The sequence below is a fragment of the Glycine max genome, chromosome 12, assembly GCF_000004515.6.
Source record: "Glycine max cultivar Williams 82 chromosome 12, Glycine_max_v4.0, whole genome shotgun sequence".
Taxonomy (NCBI): Eukaryota; Viridiplantae; Streptophyta; class Magnoliopsida; order Fabales; family Fabaceae; genus Glycine; species Glycine max.
The window spans coordinates 37,303,674-37,327,389 of NC_038248.2; the positions used below are offsets into that span (position 1 = coordinate 37,303,674).

The 23,716-nt window shown below is 29.5% G+C and overlaps 3 protein-coding genes across 3 annotated transcripts; all 3 read left to right on the forward strand.

Moving 5' to 3' along the window:
- Positions 1-1,435: 1,435 nt before the first annotated feature.
- Positions 1,436-6,480, forward strand: TPS15 (terpene synthase 15). Its single transcript, XM_006593221.3, has 7 exons — positions 1,436-1,665; positions 3,092-3,356; positions 3,744-4,116; positions 5,026-5,244; positions 5,323-5,461; positions 5,555-5,806; positions 6,015-6,480. The coding sequence occupies exons 1-7, from the start codon at positions 1,489-1,491 to the stop codon at positions 6,342-6,344; spliced, it is 1,755 nt and encodes a 584-aa protein (XP_006593284.1). The 5' UTR covers positions 1,436-1,488; the 3' UTR covers positions 6,345-6,480.
- A 4,848-nt stretch (positions 6,481-11,328) lies between these two features.
- On the forward strand, positions 11,329-13,815 carry LOC100527891 (xyloglucan endotransglucosylase/hydrolase protein 9). Its single transcript, XM_003540279.5, has 4 exons — positions 11,329-11,741; positions 11,930-12,030; positions 12,721-12,914; positions 13,280-13,815. The coding sequence occupies exons 1-4, from the start codon at positions 11,591-11,593 to the stop codon at positions 13,722-13,724; spliced, it is 891 nt and encodes a 296-aa protein (XP_003540327.1). The 5' UTR covers positions 11,329-11,590; the 3' UTR covers positions 13,725-13,815.
- A 4,099-nt stretch (positions 13,816-17,914) lies between these two features.
- Positions 17,915-19,712, forward strand: LOC100527471 (DNA-binding domain-containing protein). The gene is made up of 2 exons (NM_001249580.2): positions 17,915-18,083; positions 18,886-19,712. Exon 2 carries the CDS (start codon positions 18,886-18,888, stop codon positions 19,477-19,479), a length of 594 nt encoding a protein of 197 aa, NP_001236509.2. The 5' UTR covers positions 17,915-18,083; the 3' UTR covers positions 19,480-19,712.
- Positions 19,713-23,716: the final 4,004 nt, after the last annotated feature.

Genomic DNA, 23,716 nt, shown 5'->3' on the forward strand with positions numbered 1-23,716 from the left:
ACATTTATTAAACTTAAATAGTATTAGATAACAATAGCAAGTATTCATGCATTGCATAACTATTTTTTATTCAATTACAATTTAAAATTATAAATAAAAGAAAGCTTTACATTTATAACATAAATATAAGCAAGTAATTTGAGTAAATAAGTATAAAAAAAAACTAGGGATATAAGCGGATTGAATCGAATCTGTGAACCTGTCCAACCTCTTATTTTTTTTTTTTAATTTATATTAATTTAAACAAACAATAAATTTTTATTTTATTATTTTTAATACCATCACAACCTTAATAAAGAATGAAACAATTGAAAAGTTTAATTAGGTTTGAATATGTGAATTACGTCAGATTCTATCTATGAAGTAAAGGTAAGGAAGTACAGGCCACGTGCAGCACGCCTTTCACTATTAGGGCTGCGGTCTGTCTTCTTGGACCACTTTTCTACAATTGAGTAAAACCTGTAGCACGTGTTTGCTATTATACAGCATGCTACAACTGTAAACAAAATAGCCTTAAATAAATTTATTTACGTATTATTAAAAACTTTCAAAGCATAACTATTTTAGTAACCAGCGTCATTGGTCAAACAGAGTCACGTTTAGTTGGTATGGAATAAAAAAAAAGTTCTATAAGATCACGAACATGTAAAATTATAAACAACCTAGTACGAGTTTTAATTTATTAGAATATTAGATGGGTCATCAAGGGGTGAAGGATTTAAATAGTTTGTATGCATGCGGTCGATCTTAAATTCTAATTTCAGTATCATCATTACACACAATAAATTAGTATGAGTTTCTTAAGTTTTTTTTTTTTAATTTATGGAACGAGTTTCTTAAGTTTAACACACTATTAACTTGAAATTCAAATCTTGAGCATACTATTTCATTAAATATTTTTAAGAAATTTTTTGTTACTCATGCCAATCTTATTTAGTTTGAACAGAACAATCTTTAATTAAAAAGAAAAAAAAAAAGAAAATTACTTGTACTTCAACAAAAATATAAAATAAAATAATCAACGAAACATAAAATGAAATATTAAATTTAAAGTAGCTAGTGAATGGTTGTAACATTGTTTTAATGACTATAGGTATCTTTGGTTTAAAGAAGTTACAAAAGTATATTTATGAATTTGAATATAAAACTGTGTTTTCCAATGCATAAAATGAGAAGAAAAACTTGTTGCTTTGGAAGTAAAAATACTTTTGAGTCCTCTCAACTTTTTAATCTAAAGATGTATATTGTAACTAATAATATTTGTAAAATTTTCTAATTGAAATTATATTTTACAAATGAGTTTTATTTGTCAAAATTGATAATGATATAATTTTATTAATTTTAAACGAAAAACGACTCTTTGGCAAGATGCAATAGTGTGGAGAGGAGCTGAACGTATCTCTTCTTTTATAAAAGCGCAACGAAAGCCATTCTATGGTGCCAACTAGTCTTTTAGTGCAATCATATACCCATAGTTGACGCGTCAATATGTCTTCAAATGTAATGGCAATTACAGAACTTAGAGTTTCATCGTTTACAATCTCACTTGCTAGTCACAATTCAAGGCCATCTATGTATCAACCATGGAACTTGTCGTTGCAAACATCAAAACCAGGGATGGTGCCAAATAAATTATCCATCAAGTCCGTTGCTTTCAGTGAGAAGGTACTATTACTATTTTTACAATGCTTTCTCCTTCTAAAGCATGAAGATCTTCAAAACTTAGTTGTGTGGCAACATTAGTTCTAGTCTCAATTTATTTTAAGAAAGAGGTAAAAAGAATAAAAGTTAAATAGAAAATGATCTAGCTAACCAGTCTCCTTTTTTTTAGAGGATGACCTTGCTAACCAACCAGTAGCCTTATTCTTAAGGAATTAAAAGGATTTTTTTTTTTTTTTATTGGCAATCATATGAGAGAAAGTGTAAGGAAGTAGTGGGTAATTTTTGAAAGTAAATAATGGATAAAATAATTTTGACAAAATGTGAAGACTAAAGGAATGTATTAATTGGCAATATTGTTATTGTTATAGATGACGTAGATATGCTGTCATTTTTTATATAATTTTTAAATTGTGATTGGTCTTAGGCAACTTGAGTAAGATTATCTCGCATAACAAATAATTCTGATCTCTACTAAAAAAATAATTGATTTTATCAATTTACACGATAAAATTAAAGAATTTCATTTGATTAAAATATCTTTTATTTTATAAGTTATTAATTGAATACTTCATAGTGTATTTATTTCTTATACTAAATACATGTATTATTAAAAACATAAATAATTTAGGATAGATAAATATTTTTAAAAAGGCACGGGAAATTAAAAGAAAAGAGTTTTTTTTTTTTTTTTGAGATGAAAAGAAGAGTGTAGCAAATAAAGAAGGAAAAAAACCCGTCTCTTTCTAAATAAAGAAAACACATGCAGCACGTACTGTAGATTCACGTTGAAGACAAAGTAAATGTGAAACTAAATACGCTATCAATTTCCAAGCCTGTTACTGCCCCTTGAAAACTCAAAGTCATTGCAATAGGGAATGTCGAGTTAAAATGTGGTTCATCCTTTCCTTTTCTTAGAAAACGCTTGAAACGTGTAAAGACAAAACACCAGTAATGCGGGATTAGGAGTTAATAATCACCAAACATGTCATGTGGAGATATGCCCATAAAAATACTTTAATTAATTTATTGATGATGGCCGTGGCTCTAATCCAACAAATTTCAACCAAAACCACCTTCGACATACATATATGATGATAACTTTTAATTTATTGATTTCAACCTTAAGGGTTACATTGTTTTTAATGTTTTTCCTCCCTTTTTATTTGTATGAACGATATATATATATATATATATATATATATATATATATATATATATATATATATCAATATTGTACTAATGATTTTTGTGTGAAGTGTTGCAAAATCCATCAAAAGGGGAATTCGCGTCTCCATGAAAAAAAAAACAAATTAAAAAATAATTTAAAAGTGGGAGAATAAATTTGCTTGTTTTAAGGTGTTTTAGGAATACACTTTGATAATTTTCACAATTTTCCCTTGGTTTGATTTCCTCGTGTTGGTGGTAGCAGGTGCCTAGTCAAACTTATTATCCTGGGATGAAAGATTTCGATCAAGTTAAAAGAAAAAGCCAAGAGGCATTGTTAAACTCAAGTGATTCATTGAGAACATTGGAGATAATTGACACCATCCAAAGGTTAGGAATTGAGCACCATTTTGAAAAAGAAATCAACTTACAACTTGGAAGGATAGGGGATTGGAACGCTGCGGAAGACCTTTTTGCCACATCTCTTCAATTTCGCTTGCTGAGGCATTATGGCTGGCCTACATGTTCCGGTACACTTATTAGCCATTTAAATGGACATTATATTGAATTTTGATTGTCTCTTATTCTCCTCTCCCTAATGCTACAAGAGAATAAGAAAATTACATACAAAATTAATTATAGCATGATTCACCATTATTTGCGTTGCATTTATATAGTAAACTTGTTTAAGTTGTTTGTGCTTATTTAAACATGAGAGAATTCAATTCTATTCATTTTTTTACCTTCCTTGAATTATGTTGTTTGAATATTAAAGATGTATAATAAAAAAAATGTTCACAACCCTCTCTTCATGGATTACATTTTCATTTAGCCTTTATATTGGTAACTATCTACCTAAATGCTGATGTTGTTACCCAAATATGCTAATTTGATTATGTATTGTCGATTGATTATAGATGTTTTCAACAAATTTTTGGATCAAAGTGGAAACTTCAAGGAATCTGTCACTAGAGACATTTGGGGCATGTTAAGTTTGTACGAGGCATCATATTTAGGTGCAAAAGGCGAAGAAGTACTACAACAAGCAATGGATTACTCAAGGGCTCATTTGTGTCAGTCACTCTCAGACCTAAGCCCTAAAGTAGGAAGTATAGTCGTCGAAGCCTTGAAGCTTCCAAGGCACCTAAGAATGGGTCGGTTGGAAGCCAAAAACTTCATGGTAGAATATAGCCAAGCAAGCAACCAAATACCCGCTCTTCTAGAATTGGCAAGGCTAGACTATGACATGATTCAATCGATGCACCAAAAAGAATTAGCAGAGATCTCGAGGTAATTTTGTTTTCAACAGAATCGTAATAACAAATAGTTGGACCAAGGGTGTGGTTGGTTTAAGTTAAAATGGAAATTAAGATAGACTTTAGAAGAATATACAATGATCCTTCCTCCGATCCTCTCGTAAATATAAGGAAATAAATATTTTAGGCTAATTAAAAAATAGTTAATTGTATTTAATTGCATCAATTTCAATTAAAAAAATCATTTTTTAACTTATTCTTCAATAAAACTTATTATCAGAAATTAAAAAAGTTATTAAAACTAATAAAAAGTATTTTAGAAATAATAATTAATTTTAAATAAGATAAAATTAATTGAAAATTTACTATATTTGAGATCAAGAAACGAATTTTTTTTCTTATATATATATATATATATATATATATATATATATATATATATAAGATTAGAGAAAGTATATGTCTCATCTACATTCAAATATCTTGTCAGCTAGTACTGCTTGATTTGTTTGATTTCTATTCTCAAAAATTATTTTTAATTTTTGAATTTATAAATAATTTTATGCAAAATCGACATATATAGTCCATGTCTCATTACATGTAGCACCACATCTAATGACCCACAAACTAGAGCTATGACTACAAAATAACATAAGAAAATGAGAAAAAAAAACTCCCAATTAATTTTAATTTTTGAGTTTTAAAACATTTATTTTGAAAATAATTTTTGTAACATAATAGATTTTAGATCAGAAATTGATTGTTGATTAATGTTGAATTGTTTTTAGAAAATAGTTTTTAAAACTAAAAAATGAGAAGGAAATCAAACATGCCCTTAATTTTGCAAATTGTTTTCCCAATTTTATCCTTACTATTTTCAATTTATTGTTATATGAAAATGCTTTAAATCTGGAACATAAGATTGTTTCTTTGTTTTGATTAGGTGGTGGAAAGAGTTGGGACTTATTGAAAGACTTGGTTTTGGAAGAGATGGACCAAGAGAATGCTTCCTATGGGTGTTGGGGATTTTTCCAGAACCACGTTATTCAAATTGCCGCATTGAACTTGCAAAAGCCATATGCATTTTACAAGTTTTGGATGATATGTTTGACACTTATGGAACATTAGATGAACTTATTCTTTTTACTAAGGCAATCAAAAGGTTTGTATCTGGAATTTCTTTGAATTAAACTCAAGTAGCCAAATTAAAAATTAAATTTGATACTAGTGATATTTACAGGTGGGATCTTGATGTGATGGAGCAACTACCTGAATATATGAAAATATGTTATATGGCATTGTACAACACCACCCATGAAATTGCATACAAAATTCAGAAAGACCACGGCCAAACTGTAGTTGCTTGTTTGAAAAGAACAGTAAGAATATCGCTATCCTTTTAAATTAAAACAATTATGGAACCATGGTGAAGAGTAAAAGATTAACGAGAGACTGTTGCTTAATTGGTGCAGTGGATAGACTTAATTGAAGCTTATCTTAAAGAAGCCAAATGGTTCAACAACAAATATGTGCCAACTTTTCAACAATATTTGGATAATGGGGTGATTTCTTCAGGATCATACCTGGCCTTGGTGCATGCATCTTTTCTCATTGGGGATGACTTCTCAAAAGAAACCATTTCCATGATGAATCCACCATATCCAAGGCTTTTTTCTTGCTCTGGGGAAATTCTTAGGCTTTGGGACGACTTAGGAACCTCAAGGGTATCTCACTTTATATTGATACATTTACATACACATCTATTTTCTCAAGTTAGTAATTGATTCACATCTAATTTACTTGATAACATAGGTACTATAGTTCCTAAGTATCCTTATTACAATTTAGCTAAAAAAGTTAATTCGATTACTGAAATATTAATTACAAGAAAACCGACATTAGGATGAGAAGTTGTTGATGTTTCACTTTCAGGATGAGCAAGAGAGAGGTGATAATGCTTGTAGCATACAATGTCTCATGACAGAAAATAATATTTCAGATGAAAATGTTGCCAGGAGGCATATAAGGAAACTCATAAAGAATTTATGGCCTGAGCTAAATGGTCTTTCCATGACCACAACCACAACCACTCTTCCTTTGTCCGTTATGAGGGCTTCTCTCAACATGGCTAGAACTTCTCAAGTTATTTATCAACATGGAGATTATCAAAGCATGCTTACGGTTGATGATCATGTGCAAGCATTGCTATTTACACCCTCTATCAACTATCAAGATGAAAGTGATATCAATCATGTTATTTGATTCAAATTTATAAATTTTTAATTTTTTCTTTAGTGATGGGTTGACTTCCTCGATTCACCATAACATATGCTTATAAAAAAATAATAGACTAGTTAAACAATTGAATTTATATAAAGAAGAGTACACATTCATTTTATAATTTTTTTTAGAAATTATAAACCAATTATCTAGTAATTATTTTTGTTAACAAGGATTTGATACCCACATAACCATGCTAATACTGAAAGAATAGTCCAAGCATTAATAGTGTAAATAATATTTGCACTATCATTCAATTATGAACGTGATTATTGCTACAATTTTATTTTGTGTGAATGAACATTGTTTTTGACACATAATCCTTTACAATGATAAGAGTATGAAATAAAATAAAGATTTACCTTAAAAAATAAAATAAAGAGTTGCATAGCGTTAATTTAGAGATTAATCTAACCAGGTTTTTAGTTAGTCTTTTTTTTTATTACTTGCCAACATATTAAATTTGGTTCAAGTAAAAATTTACTGGGACCAATTGGTTCGGGCCAACTCCCTTGATCTATGCACAGGCCCATTACACCTCCAACACTGTCAGATTTTTTTTAATTTTCTTTAAAAATATATTTTATGAATTAATGGTTCAGGTAAGACTCAAATTTATAACTTTTACATTACTAGCATAACACTCTAACCAACTGAACTAATATATTAGTTTTGTTATAAAATAATTAATATTATTATATATAACACTAAAATTTATAATATATATTTAATGCACAAAAAATTTACATAATAAATTTTGTGACAATTAATTTTAATCTAATAATTACTTTTTTACATATATAAATTTTTATTAAATTTATGATTTTTATTTAAAATTTATATATATATATATATATATATATATATATATATATATAATATTATTAAATTAAAATTAATTATAATAAGACCAAAAACAGAAACTTACTTAATGTAATAATTATAAAAAAATATAATTAAATTTATTAAAAAATATTAAAAATACTTTCTTAAAAAATTTAAGGGATATGGATTGCAAATCTATTTATTTATTAGCAGGAATAATTTTGAAAAAAATAAAAGTGTTAAATATGGGAAAAATTTACACGATATAGGAAGAAAAGGCCTCAGTAAACAAAGGAAATAAGGATGGTGAACAAACTTTAGGGGCCTTCGTTCTCGATTCTTTAGGGCAGTTGCTATATCCACTTCTCTTCTTTGTTATATTCATTCTCCTTTTTAATTTGTTTTCTAAAAATATCCTATTTTAAAAATACACTCCCCTATAGATAGTTTTGAGAAAATCACCACCCCCGAAGAAAACCTCATGCAACCCTTAATTTTTGCACCCAAACAACACATTGGAGACCTTCGGATATTGAATGTGGGACTCGGATTTTGAAGAGAAGTCTTAGGTAGTTGGAGAGAGAAGTAATGATGAAACATCCACCGCAACACTAGATGCTTCTAATCTTGTAACTCCTACATTGTGCTGTCATTAGGGTGAATTTGGTTCTTTATTATACATATATTCAGAGTTGGCTCGCAGGTAGTGAGCAAGTCTGGTGTATTGCATCTAACATTATTCAAGAAAACATTCCAATTATGTTTGTTTAGCACTTCTATTAGTGTTTTTTAAATTATTTGATTCTATTTTATGTCTACACATGAGATTTTAGAATTAGAACCTTTGACATCTTTAGAATGCTAAAATTCATAGCAAGTTTGAACCTTAAAATTCATGGCTGATTTTTCAAAATTATCAACAAGGGAATGTATTTTTTTGAAAGATGGCGTTTTTGGAAGACAAATTGAAAAGGAGAGTGGATAAGTAAAGACTAAAGTGGATATAGCAAGTCCCTTCATTAGGCTGAGAGTGGGGAGTTGGAGCTTGGCCCAAACAAAAAGATGGAAACAAAAAAAAAAATTGTCGTGGTTTGTTTTGGTACGGTGTTCTTTGCTGGTGCCTTTTTTGTTCAATCCTTTAAAGTGGTTTGGAGGGAGTGAAAGGAAAGAAAATACACTAAGACAATATTTTTTTTTCTTTGTTTGGTTGAAGAAATTTGTTTTTTAAAACAAGTTAATTTCATGATACAAAATTTTAAAATTTTCTTTCTTCTCTCATTTTGTTTGCTTCCTACCTAACATAGGGTTACTGTTTCCTTCCTATTGTTTTTATACTCATAAATCCTAATAGCCAAAGCACTAATTTCACTTCGACAAGTGCATTAGACACGAGTTTATATGACTAGAACATAACAAATAGTTATGGTATACGAGAGCTAAAGCCAGAGACATATGCACAAACTAAATTTACCTAACATACCTTTTTAGGCTTTTAAATACACTTTTTATTATAAATTATAATTTATTAAGAATTAGAAAATTTTGTTAATCTATTTTTTTTATTTAATTTCATTCATAATTTTATAATGATTTTTTTTAGTTCGTGCTTAGTTTCATATAAACGCGGAACATATTAAATATAAAATAATATTTCATAAATTTTTATAACCCAAACATAAATGTTATTCTAAATGTATCCAAAATGTCTTTCAAAAATTTAAATGAAATACAGGTCTTAAATTATTTTTAGTTTTTCGTGAAGCTGAAGGTGAAAAAAATTATTTCTCATATTTGATTTACTTTTTAAAGAATAACATTTCCAAAAAATAATATTTTTCCGGAATATTTTTCAGTCATATTTGCTACAAAATATTTCTTATAAGGAGGTGAAGATTTAATTTTCCTGAGTAAAAGAAATTACTACAATAAAGTATCACAATACTCTTTTATTAAATTATTTAATATGATAAAATAATTAAAGTTTTTTTGAAAAAAAAATATTATTTATTCTTTGATTTTAGAAAACTTATATAAATATTTCTGAAAATAATTTTGACCAACCAAGTACATTTTAGTCATAACTAAGAATGATAATTTTCAGAAATCTTGATTACTGGGTACAAAAATTCTTCCTTTATTCTGAACGTCCAGGAAAAACATCCTAACGCGGGAGGTAAACAAATCCCATAAAATAAAGGTCTCAACAAAAATTATAAAGACAAGCAATATAGATTATGAATGTGTTTCCAAAGTCTTCTATACCTTTTCTTTGTGTCTAAAACAGTTAGAATAAACCAATCAAACGAAAGGTCCCATAAATGTCCTAGGGTCACAAAAAATCATATAAAGCATATATGCACATAGTATTTAAGCTAATCAATCATGACATTACAGTTCATAATTGTAACAAAACATAACAATTTAGAATAAGATATATTATTCCTTTAACTATCCTTTCCTTTTTTACTCATTTGACAAATTTGGACTCACAATCTCAAGGAGCGTTTATAAAAAAGAATGATATCAAGGAACATTCCCTTGTAATTGGCAAACAATCTTCCCTTATCGAAGGAAACATATATTGTTAAAGGTGTTATGTTTTAATATCATCTTCTTTAACATTTCAAATCTTTGGTCGTCTTCAAGGGATTGAAGGAGCTATTACTCTTCCCTTACCAAACGAGATCAACATGATACCTTAATTTTTATACATAAGAATGGTCCTTCCAATTCCAGTGGTAAGAGTTACCCTAAAAAATACATGTTCACTTTCATCAAATTCTAGAGGCATTATCCTTTTTTTTTTTACCTACTCTAGGCAATATGCTACTTATTAAATAATTGTGAAATTTAAAGGAATGCATTTTGGTGTACTAACAAATTTTAAAATATTCTTTCAGATGTTTTTATTAAAAATATTTGAGAAGTGATAATAATGTATTCTTTAACACAACTATTTTGACATTTATTCTATTAGTTAAAATTTATTAAAAATTACAATATCATAATATAAACTCGTTAAATGAAAAATGAGATATTAAAATTTATGATTTTTAATAAATTTTAAATAATAAGAGAGTTAAAAAATGTATTAACACTGTGTTGTTAGCATTTATTTAAATATTTATGTAATTTTATATATGAAGAAAATATTATATTTATAAAAAAATATTTAAATCCTTTTTTATCCTTATATAAAAACAACTTTTTCAAATGCATATTCTCACCTCAACATATTGAGCATAATGTAGATTCCCAATAAACACAATGCACCGATCTCAATACATAAAATATAGTACCATTTAACCCGAAGAGGGAATTGATGAGTGAATATAAGAAAAGATGAATTGGTCCCTTTGTATAATTGTGCTTTCCACTGTCCAGCTGGAAATGCTGTCAGCAAAGGCAAAAACGGACAAACAAAAGTAGATATCCCACTCCAATTTTAAAAGCACTAATGAATCAAGGAATGTTATTAATATATTATTATGTAATATACTTTTACATAAAATAAATTGTAAATAATATTATATTTATTTTTAATAATAAAAATATGTTGAAAATATTTTGTAAGAATGTGTTTCTACCATTCTGTTAAATGAATTATTAAATATTTTTTACATATCTAAAATATTTTGCAATGTAGTTTATAAATGTGCATGTAACATTTGAGTTAAAAATTTCAGTACAACTTGCGAAATTAAAAAAAAAATATATATTTAATAGAAAATTTTATATTGACTCATTGATTCTGAAAAATTAATCAAGTTAAAGTTAAAAAAAATATTATTTTAACAAGTTTATTGATATAACTTGTTAAAATAATTTTTACAGCTATTTAAGTTCAAATTTATGATTAAAAAAAAAACTTGTTTTTGGTGTATGATAAAAAAAAAAAAAGGCTAGAACCCCTCCATGTTTGAAGGGATAGGGGGGACCCAACGGGTACAAAGGAAAAGCACGAGATTGTTATGTTCATACAGGTGACAACTGTTCAATTAAGATCCCCAGCTGGCTTTCTCCACGTGGCGAGACTTTATTGGCTTAGATCTGCATCATTCTTGTGGTACCCACTTTCTGTGAACAGCTTTGGCCAGCTATCACTGCCATCTTAACGGCTATATTTTTTTAATCTCATATCAATCTATGTTTTTTTGTTCGTTCATTCCTTGGAATTTGAAACCCCGCACACTCCTTCTCTACGTGGAGCGAATGAACGGGGCTATAAATAACACCTAAAGCCCACAGGCCTCTTTTGTGAGCCCTCACAGAGAAAGGCATTGGGTAGTAGAATTGTAGAAGCTTCACTTCACTCTCATCAACTCAGAGTTGCATAGAAATTTGTCTCTATTTTTGTTATTTTCTCTCTTCTTTGTGGACTTTTAGCAACTATATTGTTTCCAATGTCCAAGATGTTGGGAGTGTTTGTGGGACTTTTGTTGGTGGGGTTGGCTGCCTCTGCCAAGTTTGATGAACTCTTCCAGCCCAGTTGGGCTATGGACCATTTCATCCATGAAGGAGAACTCCTCAAACTCAAACTTGATAACTATTCTGGTAATTAACCATTTTCTGGTTTCTTTGAAGACCTGTTTAGTAATGTTATTGTTAACAGACCATTATCTAATTTTAGACAACATTTTTTTTTGTTAGATCTGGTTCTTAACGGTCCATTTAATACCATTGCAACAAATCATTTGTGTGTTATTTTAAGCTAAACATGTTACCTTTTTGGGACATTGCAGGTGCTGGATTTGGATCTAAGAGCAAATATATGTTTGGAAAAGTGACCATCCTGCTCAAGCTTGTGGAGGGTGACTCTGCTGGAACTGTCACTGCTTTCTATGTAAGTGAATTCTTTTATCTTTTTTTTTTAAGAACAAATTTGCTCATGATGCTCTTTTGTTGTTTTAGCAACTAACTATAGTGCATAGTTATCAATGAACATAATTTACGAGTCCCCTATTTAATTTAATATTTTACATATTCAACTCAATGTATTGAGCGTTTCTCAAGTGCAGACAACCCTAGAGAGAGTCATGACCTATTACAATCGATGAATTGACTATTACCAGAGCCATTAGTGTCAGCTACCTACTTCATTTCAACCCGTGAATGTGCATACATCCAATTGATTCTTGCATTTATTGTCTCTGTCCCTATCTCCACATTTGAGCCACGATCTAATATTTTTAGCGTAACTTTATACTACTACTATCCTATTATTATATTCTCATTTTACTCCGTATTTTATAAAATAAATGTTAAATCCAACCGTAAATATATATAGTATCTTAAAATTGTATAACATATTTATTTATTTAATAGATAAGAAACTTTAGAAGTACTTACATGTTTATGACTACGATGGATCCCTTCATTTTGACATAGATCAACCTAATAATCATATAAATTCTCTTTATTCCACTTTATATTGACCTTAATGACCTTTACAAGGGACCGTGACCGTGACCTGCTTAGACCAATAATTGATGACATCTTACATTGATGATCATTTTCATTTTATGTGATGCAGATGTCATCAGACGGCCCAACTCACAACGAATTTGATTTCGAGTTTCTGGGCAACACCACAGGTGAACCTTACTCAGTCCAAACCAACGTGTATGTGAATGGCGTTGGCAACAGGGAGCAGAGACTCAACCTCTGGTTCGACCCCACCAAGGACTTCCACACCTACTCCATCTTCTGGAACCAGCGCCAAGTTGTGTAAGTCCCACTTAATTAATTAAACACGGTCATTATCCTAAACATTAAATAACTAGTTAAGTAATTATATTAGTAATTACTCGTGTACTAAGTAAAAGTAATGTTAGTTGAACCTGGACTCTTTTACATAGCCCGAAAAGCTGTCAATAAAACCCGATACTGCATGCTTTTGTCAGTTGAGCCTCATCGTGTCCCCCATTCAATTATAAAAACACAAACTCATGGTAAAACCCAAGAGGAAAAGGAATCTTACATACACATAATTTTTATATCATTAAGTCATCCTTATGTTATTAAATGTTATATTTTGAATACAATCAAGTTAAAAATTCTATCATTGAAAGTATATCTATCTCAATGTACAGTTTCCTAGTGGATGAGACGCCAATAAGGGTGCACACGAATCTGGAACACAAGGGCATTCCCTTCCCGAAGGACCAAGCCATGGGCGTGTACAGCTCCATCTGGAACGCAGACGATTGGGCAACGCAGGGTGGTCGTGTGAAGACAGATTGGAGCCACGCACCCTTCGTTGCTACCTACAAGGACTTCCAAATTGACGCGTGCGAGTGCCCCGTGCCGGTGACGTCAGCAGATAGCGCTAAGAAATGTAGCAGCAGCGAGGACAACAAGTACTGGTGGGACCAACCAACGTTGTCTGAACTGAACTTGCACCAGAGCCACCAGCTTATGTGGGTTAGGGCTAACCATATGCTGTATGATTATTGCGCCGACACTGCTAGGTTCCCCGTTGTACCTGCTGAGTGTGTTCATCACCCTCACCATTCAAGAGAAACCAACTACCATTAATTAACATAACATGTTCTTCATGTTTCACGTTCTAACATATCTGCCCTTAGCCTTATGTGAATTCTTTTATTTCCTTGTTTGGTCATCATTGCCATCCAATTTTTTTTTCTATTAACATGGCCCTTCATGTTCCTTTATTTCTAAAATTTTGACCAAGTGAGAACTAGTCAGATTTGTTTAGATATTGTTTGGTAATTATAGATTATACAGAATCGAGAATTTTGGGGAAGATAACGAATACTAGTAATTGAGAAGATGAATAATCCAGGCAGTGTGGGACCCAAGATTTAAATTTTGAAGACCCCTAGATCTTAGGGAGTAATGTTGGTTTCCAGCCCGAAGATTCTTCCAAGGAGATATTTAATCAACTTATGTATAATAATTCCAACATAACAATAACTTTCGAAATCATCTCATAATAACACTACAAAATCATACGCATCAATTAGGAATAAAAAACAATACATCATATAATTATATATTTATTTATATGTATAATAATAAAAATAATAAAATATACTTTACTTCAAAGCTTCTAAATATATGAAAAATTATAATAATATGAATACATATTTTTAAATGTAAGAATTTCCTAAAGTACACTTAAGTAAATATATATCATATATAAAATTATAATCTAAAATATATATCATATATAAAATTATAATCTAAAATGAATTGTGCAGCCGTATCACTAAATAAATTTATACTACAAATTAGGATTTTATCGAAAACATATATGCATATACACTAATTATATTAAAATGCAAACTACACGAAATTCAAGCACGAGAAGTTCAGTCACAAGAATTTGAACATTGTAATTCGAATCAAATCACAATCTAATCCAATATTTATATATACTACAATACACTAGAATTCAACCAAAAATTACTGCATAATAAATTCAATAATTTAGATCAAAATTAGAGTAGTGAAGTACTTGAAGTTTTGAAACTATTCTCTATGACATGAACATTAAATAAACTAATCGAGTTAGATTTTTTTTTAAAAAAAACTAAACGGGTGGAGTTTTGATTTCCTATCATATAATTAAGGCAAGGGTCATATTTCTCTGTCTATCTATATGATTAACGTGAAGGGGACAAGGTACACAATTCCGTAACAATTCAATTAAATAAGTAAAAGCCAATGGGATGAAAAGCAAGGCACAAGAAGTTCATAATTCGAAGGAAAAACAATTGTATAATGTGTAGAAGACCAAATTCAATTAGTTGCATATATATAGACTCGAAATTTCACAATTCACCATCATTGCAATTCGTAAAATTCTCGGAAGCACAGATTGTCACAAAAATTCAAATGTGTAGTTGAAACAATTTATTAAAATCCCTAAATAGTATCAAAAGGGGACTAGTACAAATTCACAAACAAAATGCCTAAATTAACAATTAAAAATAGAAATTATCATGCAAGAAAAAAAATGTCTCATTTCCCCTTACATTGATTATGCATTTATCAAAATAAAGTGATGAAAACGACGATCCTCTATTCTTCTCCCGTTGGCAATTGTGATGACACAATCACTAAAGAGAGCGAAAAACAAGAGACGAATGAGAAATATATTAGGTTTTGAGAGAACATGTTAGCTTTTATAGTTGAAGTGGACTTCCCAAAACTAAAGACCCCAAGACATTTAGTCCAAATATATTTACAAAAAGTCGCTTCACATATATAAAATAGAGCCTTAATATATATATATATATATATATAAAATTGAGACCACATCAAAGTCAAAATTGCCACAGTTAAAAATTCTTCTACTGAGAGATTGATCAAGTTAAAGTTGAAAAATAGGTATTCCATGCCTTAATTATTATTATTATTATTTTACTTAAACTGATTTTAAATAACTGTTATATTAAAAAATTATCGTACAATAACTATTTATAATCGTGGGGTGATTTTTAAAAGTAATTAAATGATAAATTAAAAATAATAAATATGTACAAGAAATGTGAATATTTTTTATTAATAGATATAAATTATTATTATTATTATTATTATTATATTGATCAAGTTATGTCTGACACAAATCCAAGCTTTAGATAACAATAAAATACATAACATAAATTAAAAGTTGAAAAATAATTAGGTGTGACAATTGAGTATATGTTTGAAAATTATGTAAAAAAAGTATGTTTAAGACAAAGATATTTTTTTTGTAAAAGAATTAAAATTATTGCTTTTACTTTACTTTTATTTTTATTTGTTGAATTACATTGAAACACACACCATGGTAATTTAAACTGTAAATAAAATATGTACTTATTCATTCGACCCACTTAACCCCAAATCCCATGAGGACACTATTGTTAAAGCTTGAGACAAAGTCGAACCCGAATAAGAGTTGAATGAAGCTCAAGGAAATAAAAAATTCACAATGCACTCGTATCAAAAACCTCACCAATTAAGATTAATCATCGACTGAGATTCTTCAATAAACTTCTTTAAAAAAAAATTTATGACCTTCTCTCGTCATTGTCTTGTCAAATATTTTCCTTGCTTCTGGACCGTACACAGCTCCTTGGACTAGAATGGGGTCCCATGCTAATACATACACACGTGACCTACAATCCTTAACCTAAAGGGTTGTTTGGTTGTGTGAAAAAGAAAAAAACGAAAGAAAATTAAAAATAAATATTTTTAAAATAAAAAAAAGAGATATGAAATCTATATTATTTTTTCAAAATTTATTCTTGAATAATAATTTATTTTTTTCAACCGAACAATCACTTAAGAATAGAAGGAAAAACCATGCACAGTGGATCTTTTGTTAGTGGTTTGTGAATGAGTTTCTCTAAATTTGAGCTTTTGGATAAAACAGATTCAGCAGTAAAGTGCAGCTCAACAAACGTGGCATGCCCTTTAACTAGCACCACTGTAGGTGAGGTCGATGTGGCCAATGGATCTTATCCGTTTTAATATTGGCATCAGCTGTCATTAAGATAGATTGGTTAATACAACTCATATATAAAAGGGAAGTATGCAAATTCAAACAACAACCAAATATATTTTATCCCATTTTCCATCCTTTGTTCTTAATTTGTCCATTTTATTTTTATTATAAAAGTGTCCTCTAAACATCTCGTATAACTCACGTTACTTGAGCCACTGAACACTCTTCTTAAAAAAAAAATACCATGGTTTGGACTCCTCACCTAACAACGTGGTCTTTATTTGACTTGTTTCTCTTATTAATTTATTGGTAAATGTTAACTAACAAACAATGCTATTTTCTTTACGACATCCTAACAACTGGAAATAAAAAGAGAAAATATAGGAAATACCACCTATGTTTTTAAAATATGATTTTATGTAAAAAAAAATTAATAAATTTTGAAAAATAATTTCAAAGTTGGGCTTTTGAGTGCAACTTTTTATACTATTTATTTCCTTTTTCATGTTCCAGACACTGTTTTTTGTTTGCTAATTTGCTTAAAGTTGCATGCAACTGTTGTGATCTGTTAGTTCTTATGGGCTATTACTTGATAAATTTAAATTAGTTTTAGTTATTTGTATTTTTTAATTAAAAAATGTTCTTAAATATCAGTTAAAGTGTAATTATATAATTTATTAAATATTTTAATTGTTTTAAAATATATATATTAAATAAATTATGTGTATATATATATATATATATATTATAAAATTAACTTAAAGTATTTTCAATTAAATACTTTATATTTTTATTTTCTCATCGGATATCTCAGCGATTATCATTACTTTAGCGATTTTTTTTTTATCTATGTCACTTTCAATAATAACTATAATAATAATATTTTGTTAAATCATTACAATTTTTTGTTCCTTTATCCGTTAGTTAATTTTTTTATAAAAAATTAAAGTATAATTAATATGTTAAAATAAACTTCATTTTAAATTTATCGATAAACTCTTAATTTATTATATATATATATATATATATATATTCTTGCATAATTAATTTTTGTTAAGGAAAAAATAATAACTATTGCTATTTTTAAATTAAAAATACAACTAAAAATGTTAATTTCCATCTAATTAAAATTTTAAAATAACTTATAAACAAAAATAGATACCTCCTTTAAAATACTACTACTATTATTACTGTTAAAAAGAAATGGAGGTAATATTATTTTTCTTTTTTGCTACATGTATTATTAACTTCATTGTCTGTCTGTTTGTATATCCTCGAAAATGATGAATGAAGCGGCTGGTGAACCCTAATTAGTTGTCGGTGTTTGTTGGAAGAGCACATCTCTGTTTTCTTCGTCATCTTCCCCTCCCCTCCCCAACCAGAGATGCGCCCCGCAACACATATGTACTAAAGCTTTCAACTTTTCAGCATCCTTTCAGGTTTCTTACCTCTTTCACCTTCTTTTCGTTATTCTTCACATCTCTACTTGATTTCAAAGAAAGGGTTTTTGTTTTAGTTAATTTTCTCTCGTTTGTAATTTACCCCTTTGATTTTTTTTATAGTTATTTTTATTTATTGTTTTTTTTTATTCCCAATTGTAATGGTACCATCAGGGGAACTAATCACTGGATTGCATTTGCATTAGATATTGTTTTGAAAATTTTCGTATTGTTTATACTGATGAGTTTAGAATTGGGCTAGTAGAAAGTAGAAACATTTCTAGAAAGGTGGCAAGATTGACATGTTATGGAAGGGGCTGTTGAATTATTAACATGATAAATAGGGTTGTGTTTCGCTCTCACTTGAGCTAGGTTAACAAATTGGGTTATAGCGAGTGACCTTTGAATTGATTATGTACTTGTTTGTATTCACATTGGGCTATGAAGAAGCAGGTTGAATTATCAGCTAAATGTCCACATGTTTGGTTCCACTGAGGGATTGATTCTGAGTTTCAAATTGATTTTGAGTTCGAACAAATTTTGGTAGTTTTTGCGTTGGGTAACAAAATTTATACTGAGTTTTACTACTGACTTGCATTAAGAATAAACACTTCCGGACAGAAATCACATCACTTCAAAATCAATTTCCATCAAAATTAATTTTGTAAACACTCACCCGAACACACACAAAAGCTTGAGGGCCTGTTTTCTTGGCAGATGCATGATTATGTGTTGTTATGTTTTAATGTTAACATTGTAGATTTTGTTGGTTATTACATAGTGCAACTTGAATTGCATGCAGATGTTAGCGAAAACCCATAACAAAGGGGATGGATCTAAGTCCCTGGCTAAGATACTGGCAAAATGGAAAGAATATAATGCCCAGATTGATTCCAGCAGTGATGCGGATAAGCCAGTTCGCAAAGTTCCTGCCAAGGGATCGAAGAAGGGGTGCATGAAAGGTAAAGGGGGCCCTGAGAACTCGCGGTGTAACTACAGAGGTGTTAGGCAAAGGACTTGGGGAAAGTGGGTTGCTGAAATCCGAGAGCCAAACAGAGGCAATAGGCTTTGGCTAGGTACTTTCCCCACTGCCATTGGAGCTGCCCTTGCATATGATGAAGCGGCCAGGGCAATGTACGGTTCCTGTGCCCGTCTCAACTTTCCCAATGTTTCAGTTTCCAGTTTCTCTGAAGAATCTTCCAAAGATTCTCCGGTTGCGAATCATTGTGGTTCGTCAATGGCAGTGTCTGCAAACGAGTCCATGATTTCACCAAGTAACTCGGGGGTAGGTGCAGAAGATGATGTTGATATGGAGCCCATTTCCTTATCCTTAACTGTAAAGCATGAGAATGGGGAAGGTGAATCGGGGATAAGTTCTTCCCCTCCTTCCCCATGATGTACATTGGGACATGGCTAAATTTTTTAGCGCATGTACTTGTTAATGGTTAGCTTAGGTTTAATCATATTTGATCCTGGAGATTAGCTGTTGTAAAACTAAAATGAACTCCGTTGCAAAAATGGTCATTTCTTTTGGCCACCTAATTTGCATGGATATCCTGTCTATTTTTAACTCATTAGGTGTGAGTCATACTTACCTTTGTCATGTTAGTGTTACATGCCTCTTCCCTCACTTCTACATCTCCATACCCATTTGATATTGTCTCTATCTTGCCCTGCATATTTTTGTGTGATATGTCCTGCTAAACCAATATTATACCACTGTGAGAATGTGGTTTACTTAATTTTAAGAACTTACATTTCTCATGTAACTTTCTTTTTACATCACACTTGACTTGCCATGCATGATTGGGTTATAATAGGGGATGGAAGCTTTTGGAAATTGGAATAGTCTATAGTGAATCTCCATGGGTCTCTAGAGGAACAAATCAGGAAGTATTTATGTGTTGGATTTCCTGCTTTTCTAAACTAACATGGATGCGAATGTCTCAATCTTTATTGAATTAAAGTAAGATATGACAACAGTTTTTTTTAAAGTAAGATATGACACATTGAGAGCAGGAGAATAGGAAGATTCATAACCATGATGTGTCTTGTGTGACCCTCTTCTCGGAATTCCTTAGTGCTAGTACTAGACATCTTTTCTGTCAATTATATTAACGAAAACCTTCGTGAGATACTGAGATAGAGTGATTTATGGCTATTTGAAATGTTTCTAAATTCTATAAATAGGCACAGTTTCTATATTCTCGTGTACCTACATGTGGAGGTCCCAATTTGGAAGAATATAATATATGCAAAATTGTACTTTTGGTCTCCCGATTTATCTTCAATTTCAGATTTGGTTCCCTTATAATTTAATTCATATATTTGGTTTTCCCAGTTTTATAAATCCCTTTATAAATTCAGTCAAATTTCATTACTGGAGAAGTTGCATTTCAAATTTCAAACAAAAATATTATTGTCATACATAAGTCACTTAAACAGTTGTATACGCATAATATCGTATGGGAGAGCAAAAAAAAAAAAGTGAGAGTTATTATAGAACCTCTTAAAGTAAGAGATCTGAAAATTTTAGACTCAGGTCGGGATTCATGCATCACTTTCTCAAGTTGAACAACCTTGAAAGTGGGGGGGAGACAAAGAGTGATTTTTTATGGGTTTTAAGTGAGTGAAAAACTTGTGATGAAAAAGAAGTGCGAGATCTATCAAGACCTACCATGTCTCTAGCATCAGTGGCTAAGTCATTCAAAAAATTAATTTTGTAGGAACAATTTATAAATGGATTTATAAAATCGGGGGACCAAAATCGAAATTGGAGTAAAACTGAGGGACCAAAAGTGTAATTTTATCTAAAAAAATGAAGCCTTTACAGAAAATCATTCAGACGTTGACACGTGGCATTGACACGTGATATTAACACGTGGCAGTCACACGTGACATTGACACGTGACAGTCAACGTCTGAGATTAACGGTCAACGTCTAAATCGGGCTTTCAGGACCAATTTTGCAGGGATTTATAAAATTGGGAATCAAATTTATGAATTAAATTATAGAGGGATCAAATCCGTAATTGAAGATAAAGTGGGGATCAATTTTGCCTATAATATAAAGACATGACGTTTTGGGAAATAAATATTTTTCTAAATTTTGTTCCATTTCAACATTATCCGTGGACTGTTTTTTGGGGCAAACACAAAGGCGACCGTTTTGGGCCGAACAGAAATATCTCCCGATTTTTATTTCGCCAACTTCTTAGTTTCTAACCATTAACAGTAAAAAAATTATTATTGTTAATCTTATTAATTTTGCCTTTATTCCTCTCTCTCTTTTTTTTTTCCATTTTTTCAATTGTTATTATTTATCTATGTCGAGAAATTAAAGGCATCATTAATTATTATCTTTTCAATTATGTTATTTTCCTATTTAATTCTTAAATGTTTTATATGGTTATCATGAATGAGAGATAAATAATAATGAAAGTTATATTTAGAAGCTAAGAATAATTTTAATATAAATTATATTAATTATGTTTCTTAATTTATGTATTATTTTTACTCTCTTAAAAAAGGTATTAATTTTACTATACTATATTATTCTTTTGCTTGTGAGTTCTGTTTATAACTTTAAGGCCCAAAAAGAATATAGTATACTCTATTTGTTTACTGTACTATATTCTTTTGCTTGTGATTTCTGTGTATCATGTGCATTCGTCATCAACTGACTGTATGGAATTATGAATTATTTATATTTGTAGTATGTTTTTTATATTATTTTTAATAAAAAATAACAATATTTAAAATATTGCATCCTCAAATATATTATAAAATTGAAAACATTTATTGCCAACTTTCACATTGAAATTAGCCCTGGCTGAGTCCCACAGTCCCACACGTATTTCCAATAAAAAAAGAGTACTAAGAGAATTGAATGTTTGGGACTCACAAATCCCAGATCCACGAAATGTTGGGACCATGCCTCGTATATATCATTGTCACGTGCAGTCTCAAATTCTCCAAATACCAGGTTTAATTCCTTATGCAAATTGTGTTAGAACTTGAATTACGTTTGATATCAGAAATAGGACTATATTAGTTTTTTTTTGGTAGGCATAGGACTATATTAGTAATTATTTTTTTAATAGTTTTAATTTTTAGTTAATATTTTTAAAATGTTGATAACTAATATTTATGTTTTATTTTTAAATTAAGAGATACTCTACCGGACTCAATTATAAGTAATGAAAGAAAGGAGTAGATTCAAATATAAATAAACTTCAATTACTTTCATCATATTATTTTTAAAATAAACTTATTTGAGATTTTATGTTTAACGATACTTTTTTATTCTTGATGTTAAATTTTAGTAAAGAACACATGAAAAATTTTATTTTTAAATATGATGTAATTAATAGAATTAAATGATATTAACTAATTTTTTAATTAAAGCAAAATTAATTAATTTTACTTATATTTGAGTCCGAAGAAAACATGAATATACAAGTTTTTAATTTAATTTTTTTATATAAAAGGTTACTTTATAAAAAAAAAAAACTTGATACTATATCATGAATTAAGTATTTTAAAAGTTCAAGCAATTAGCTAAAGACATTTGAATTGGCTTTTACATTCTTCTAAGTCCAAGAGTCTTTTATCAGCCTTGTTAAGTCTACGTATTTGTGATTATTATTTTCTTGTATCAAGGAAGTAGTTGATACATCTAAGATAAACTGTGGTGACATATTTGAAATGAGTTGTTAATTGAGATCGAACGTTGGTAGACGTTGAATGATGTAGATTTTTAAGTGGGTTGAGATTTTATATCTTCGGATGGTTGCAAACTGCTCCATGAGATCAAGTCATCGTTAAATAGGTAGATATTTGCAAAAAAAAAAAATAAAAAAAATTCAACTCTCAAGTAGGCCTTTTTTGTTTTTGCAATGACAGCAATGAAAATCGAACTTAAGTCCTCATATAACTACTCAAACCCTTCACCATAGACTGACCCAAGTGGATTCAATTAGACTTTTAGCTACTGCTATGCTTTTTCCATGCAAAATTAGGAAGTAATTCCTTCATCTTATGTATGAGTTTTGAAATCTTTTAATTTATATTAACTTTAGAAATTCAATTAAGAAATTATCAGTTATTTTTTCAATAATATTCTCATTTGTTAGTTTTCTCCTAAACACTTAAATGAATTTATAATTATATCCTAATTCTTTTAATAAGAATATTTTTATTAAAAGATAATTTTATCATAATAATTTGTGTAGTTAATAATTTTCTTAAATATGCAATGCCTTAAAATTCAAAGTATAAAAATATTAAAATTTTTATTAATGCACTCCACTGTAATTTTTAATATATTTCTAACAAAATTTTAATAATTTATAATTTAATATTTATGCATTACCAGCTAGTATTTCTTAAATTGTCAATCAATAATAAAAAATTGTTGCTGGTTATAATTTTTAAAATAATAGTTATAAAAAGAAAAAAAAATCATCATTCAGAACAATAAATTTATGATTAAATAGGAGTCAATCTAATAATTCTTCACACGCAATTTCCTCTTAATTGTTTTTATCTGTTATCTTCAGACCTAAGGACAAATAATACAAAACCGCGGGAACATATAGGAGTGGGGGGAACCGTCAAATGACTAACGGACT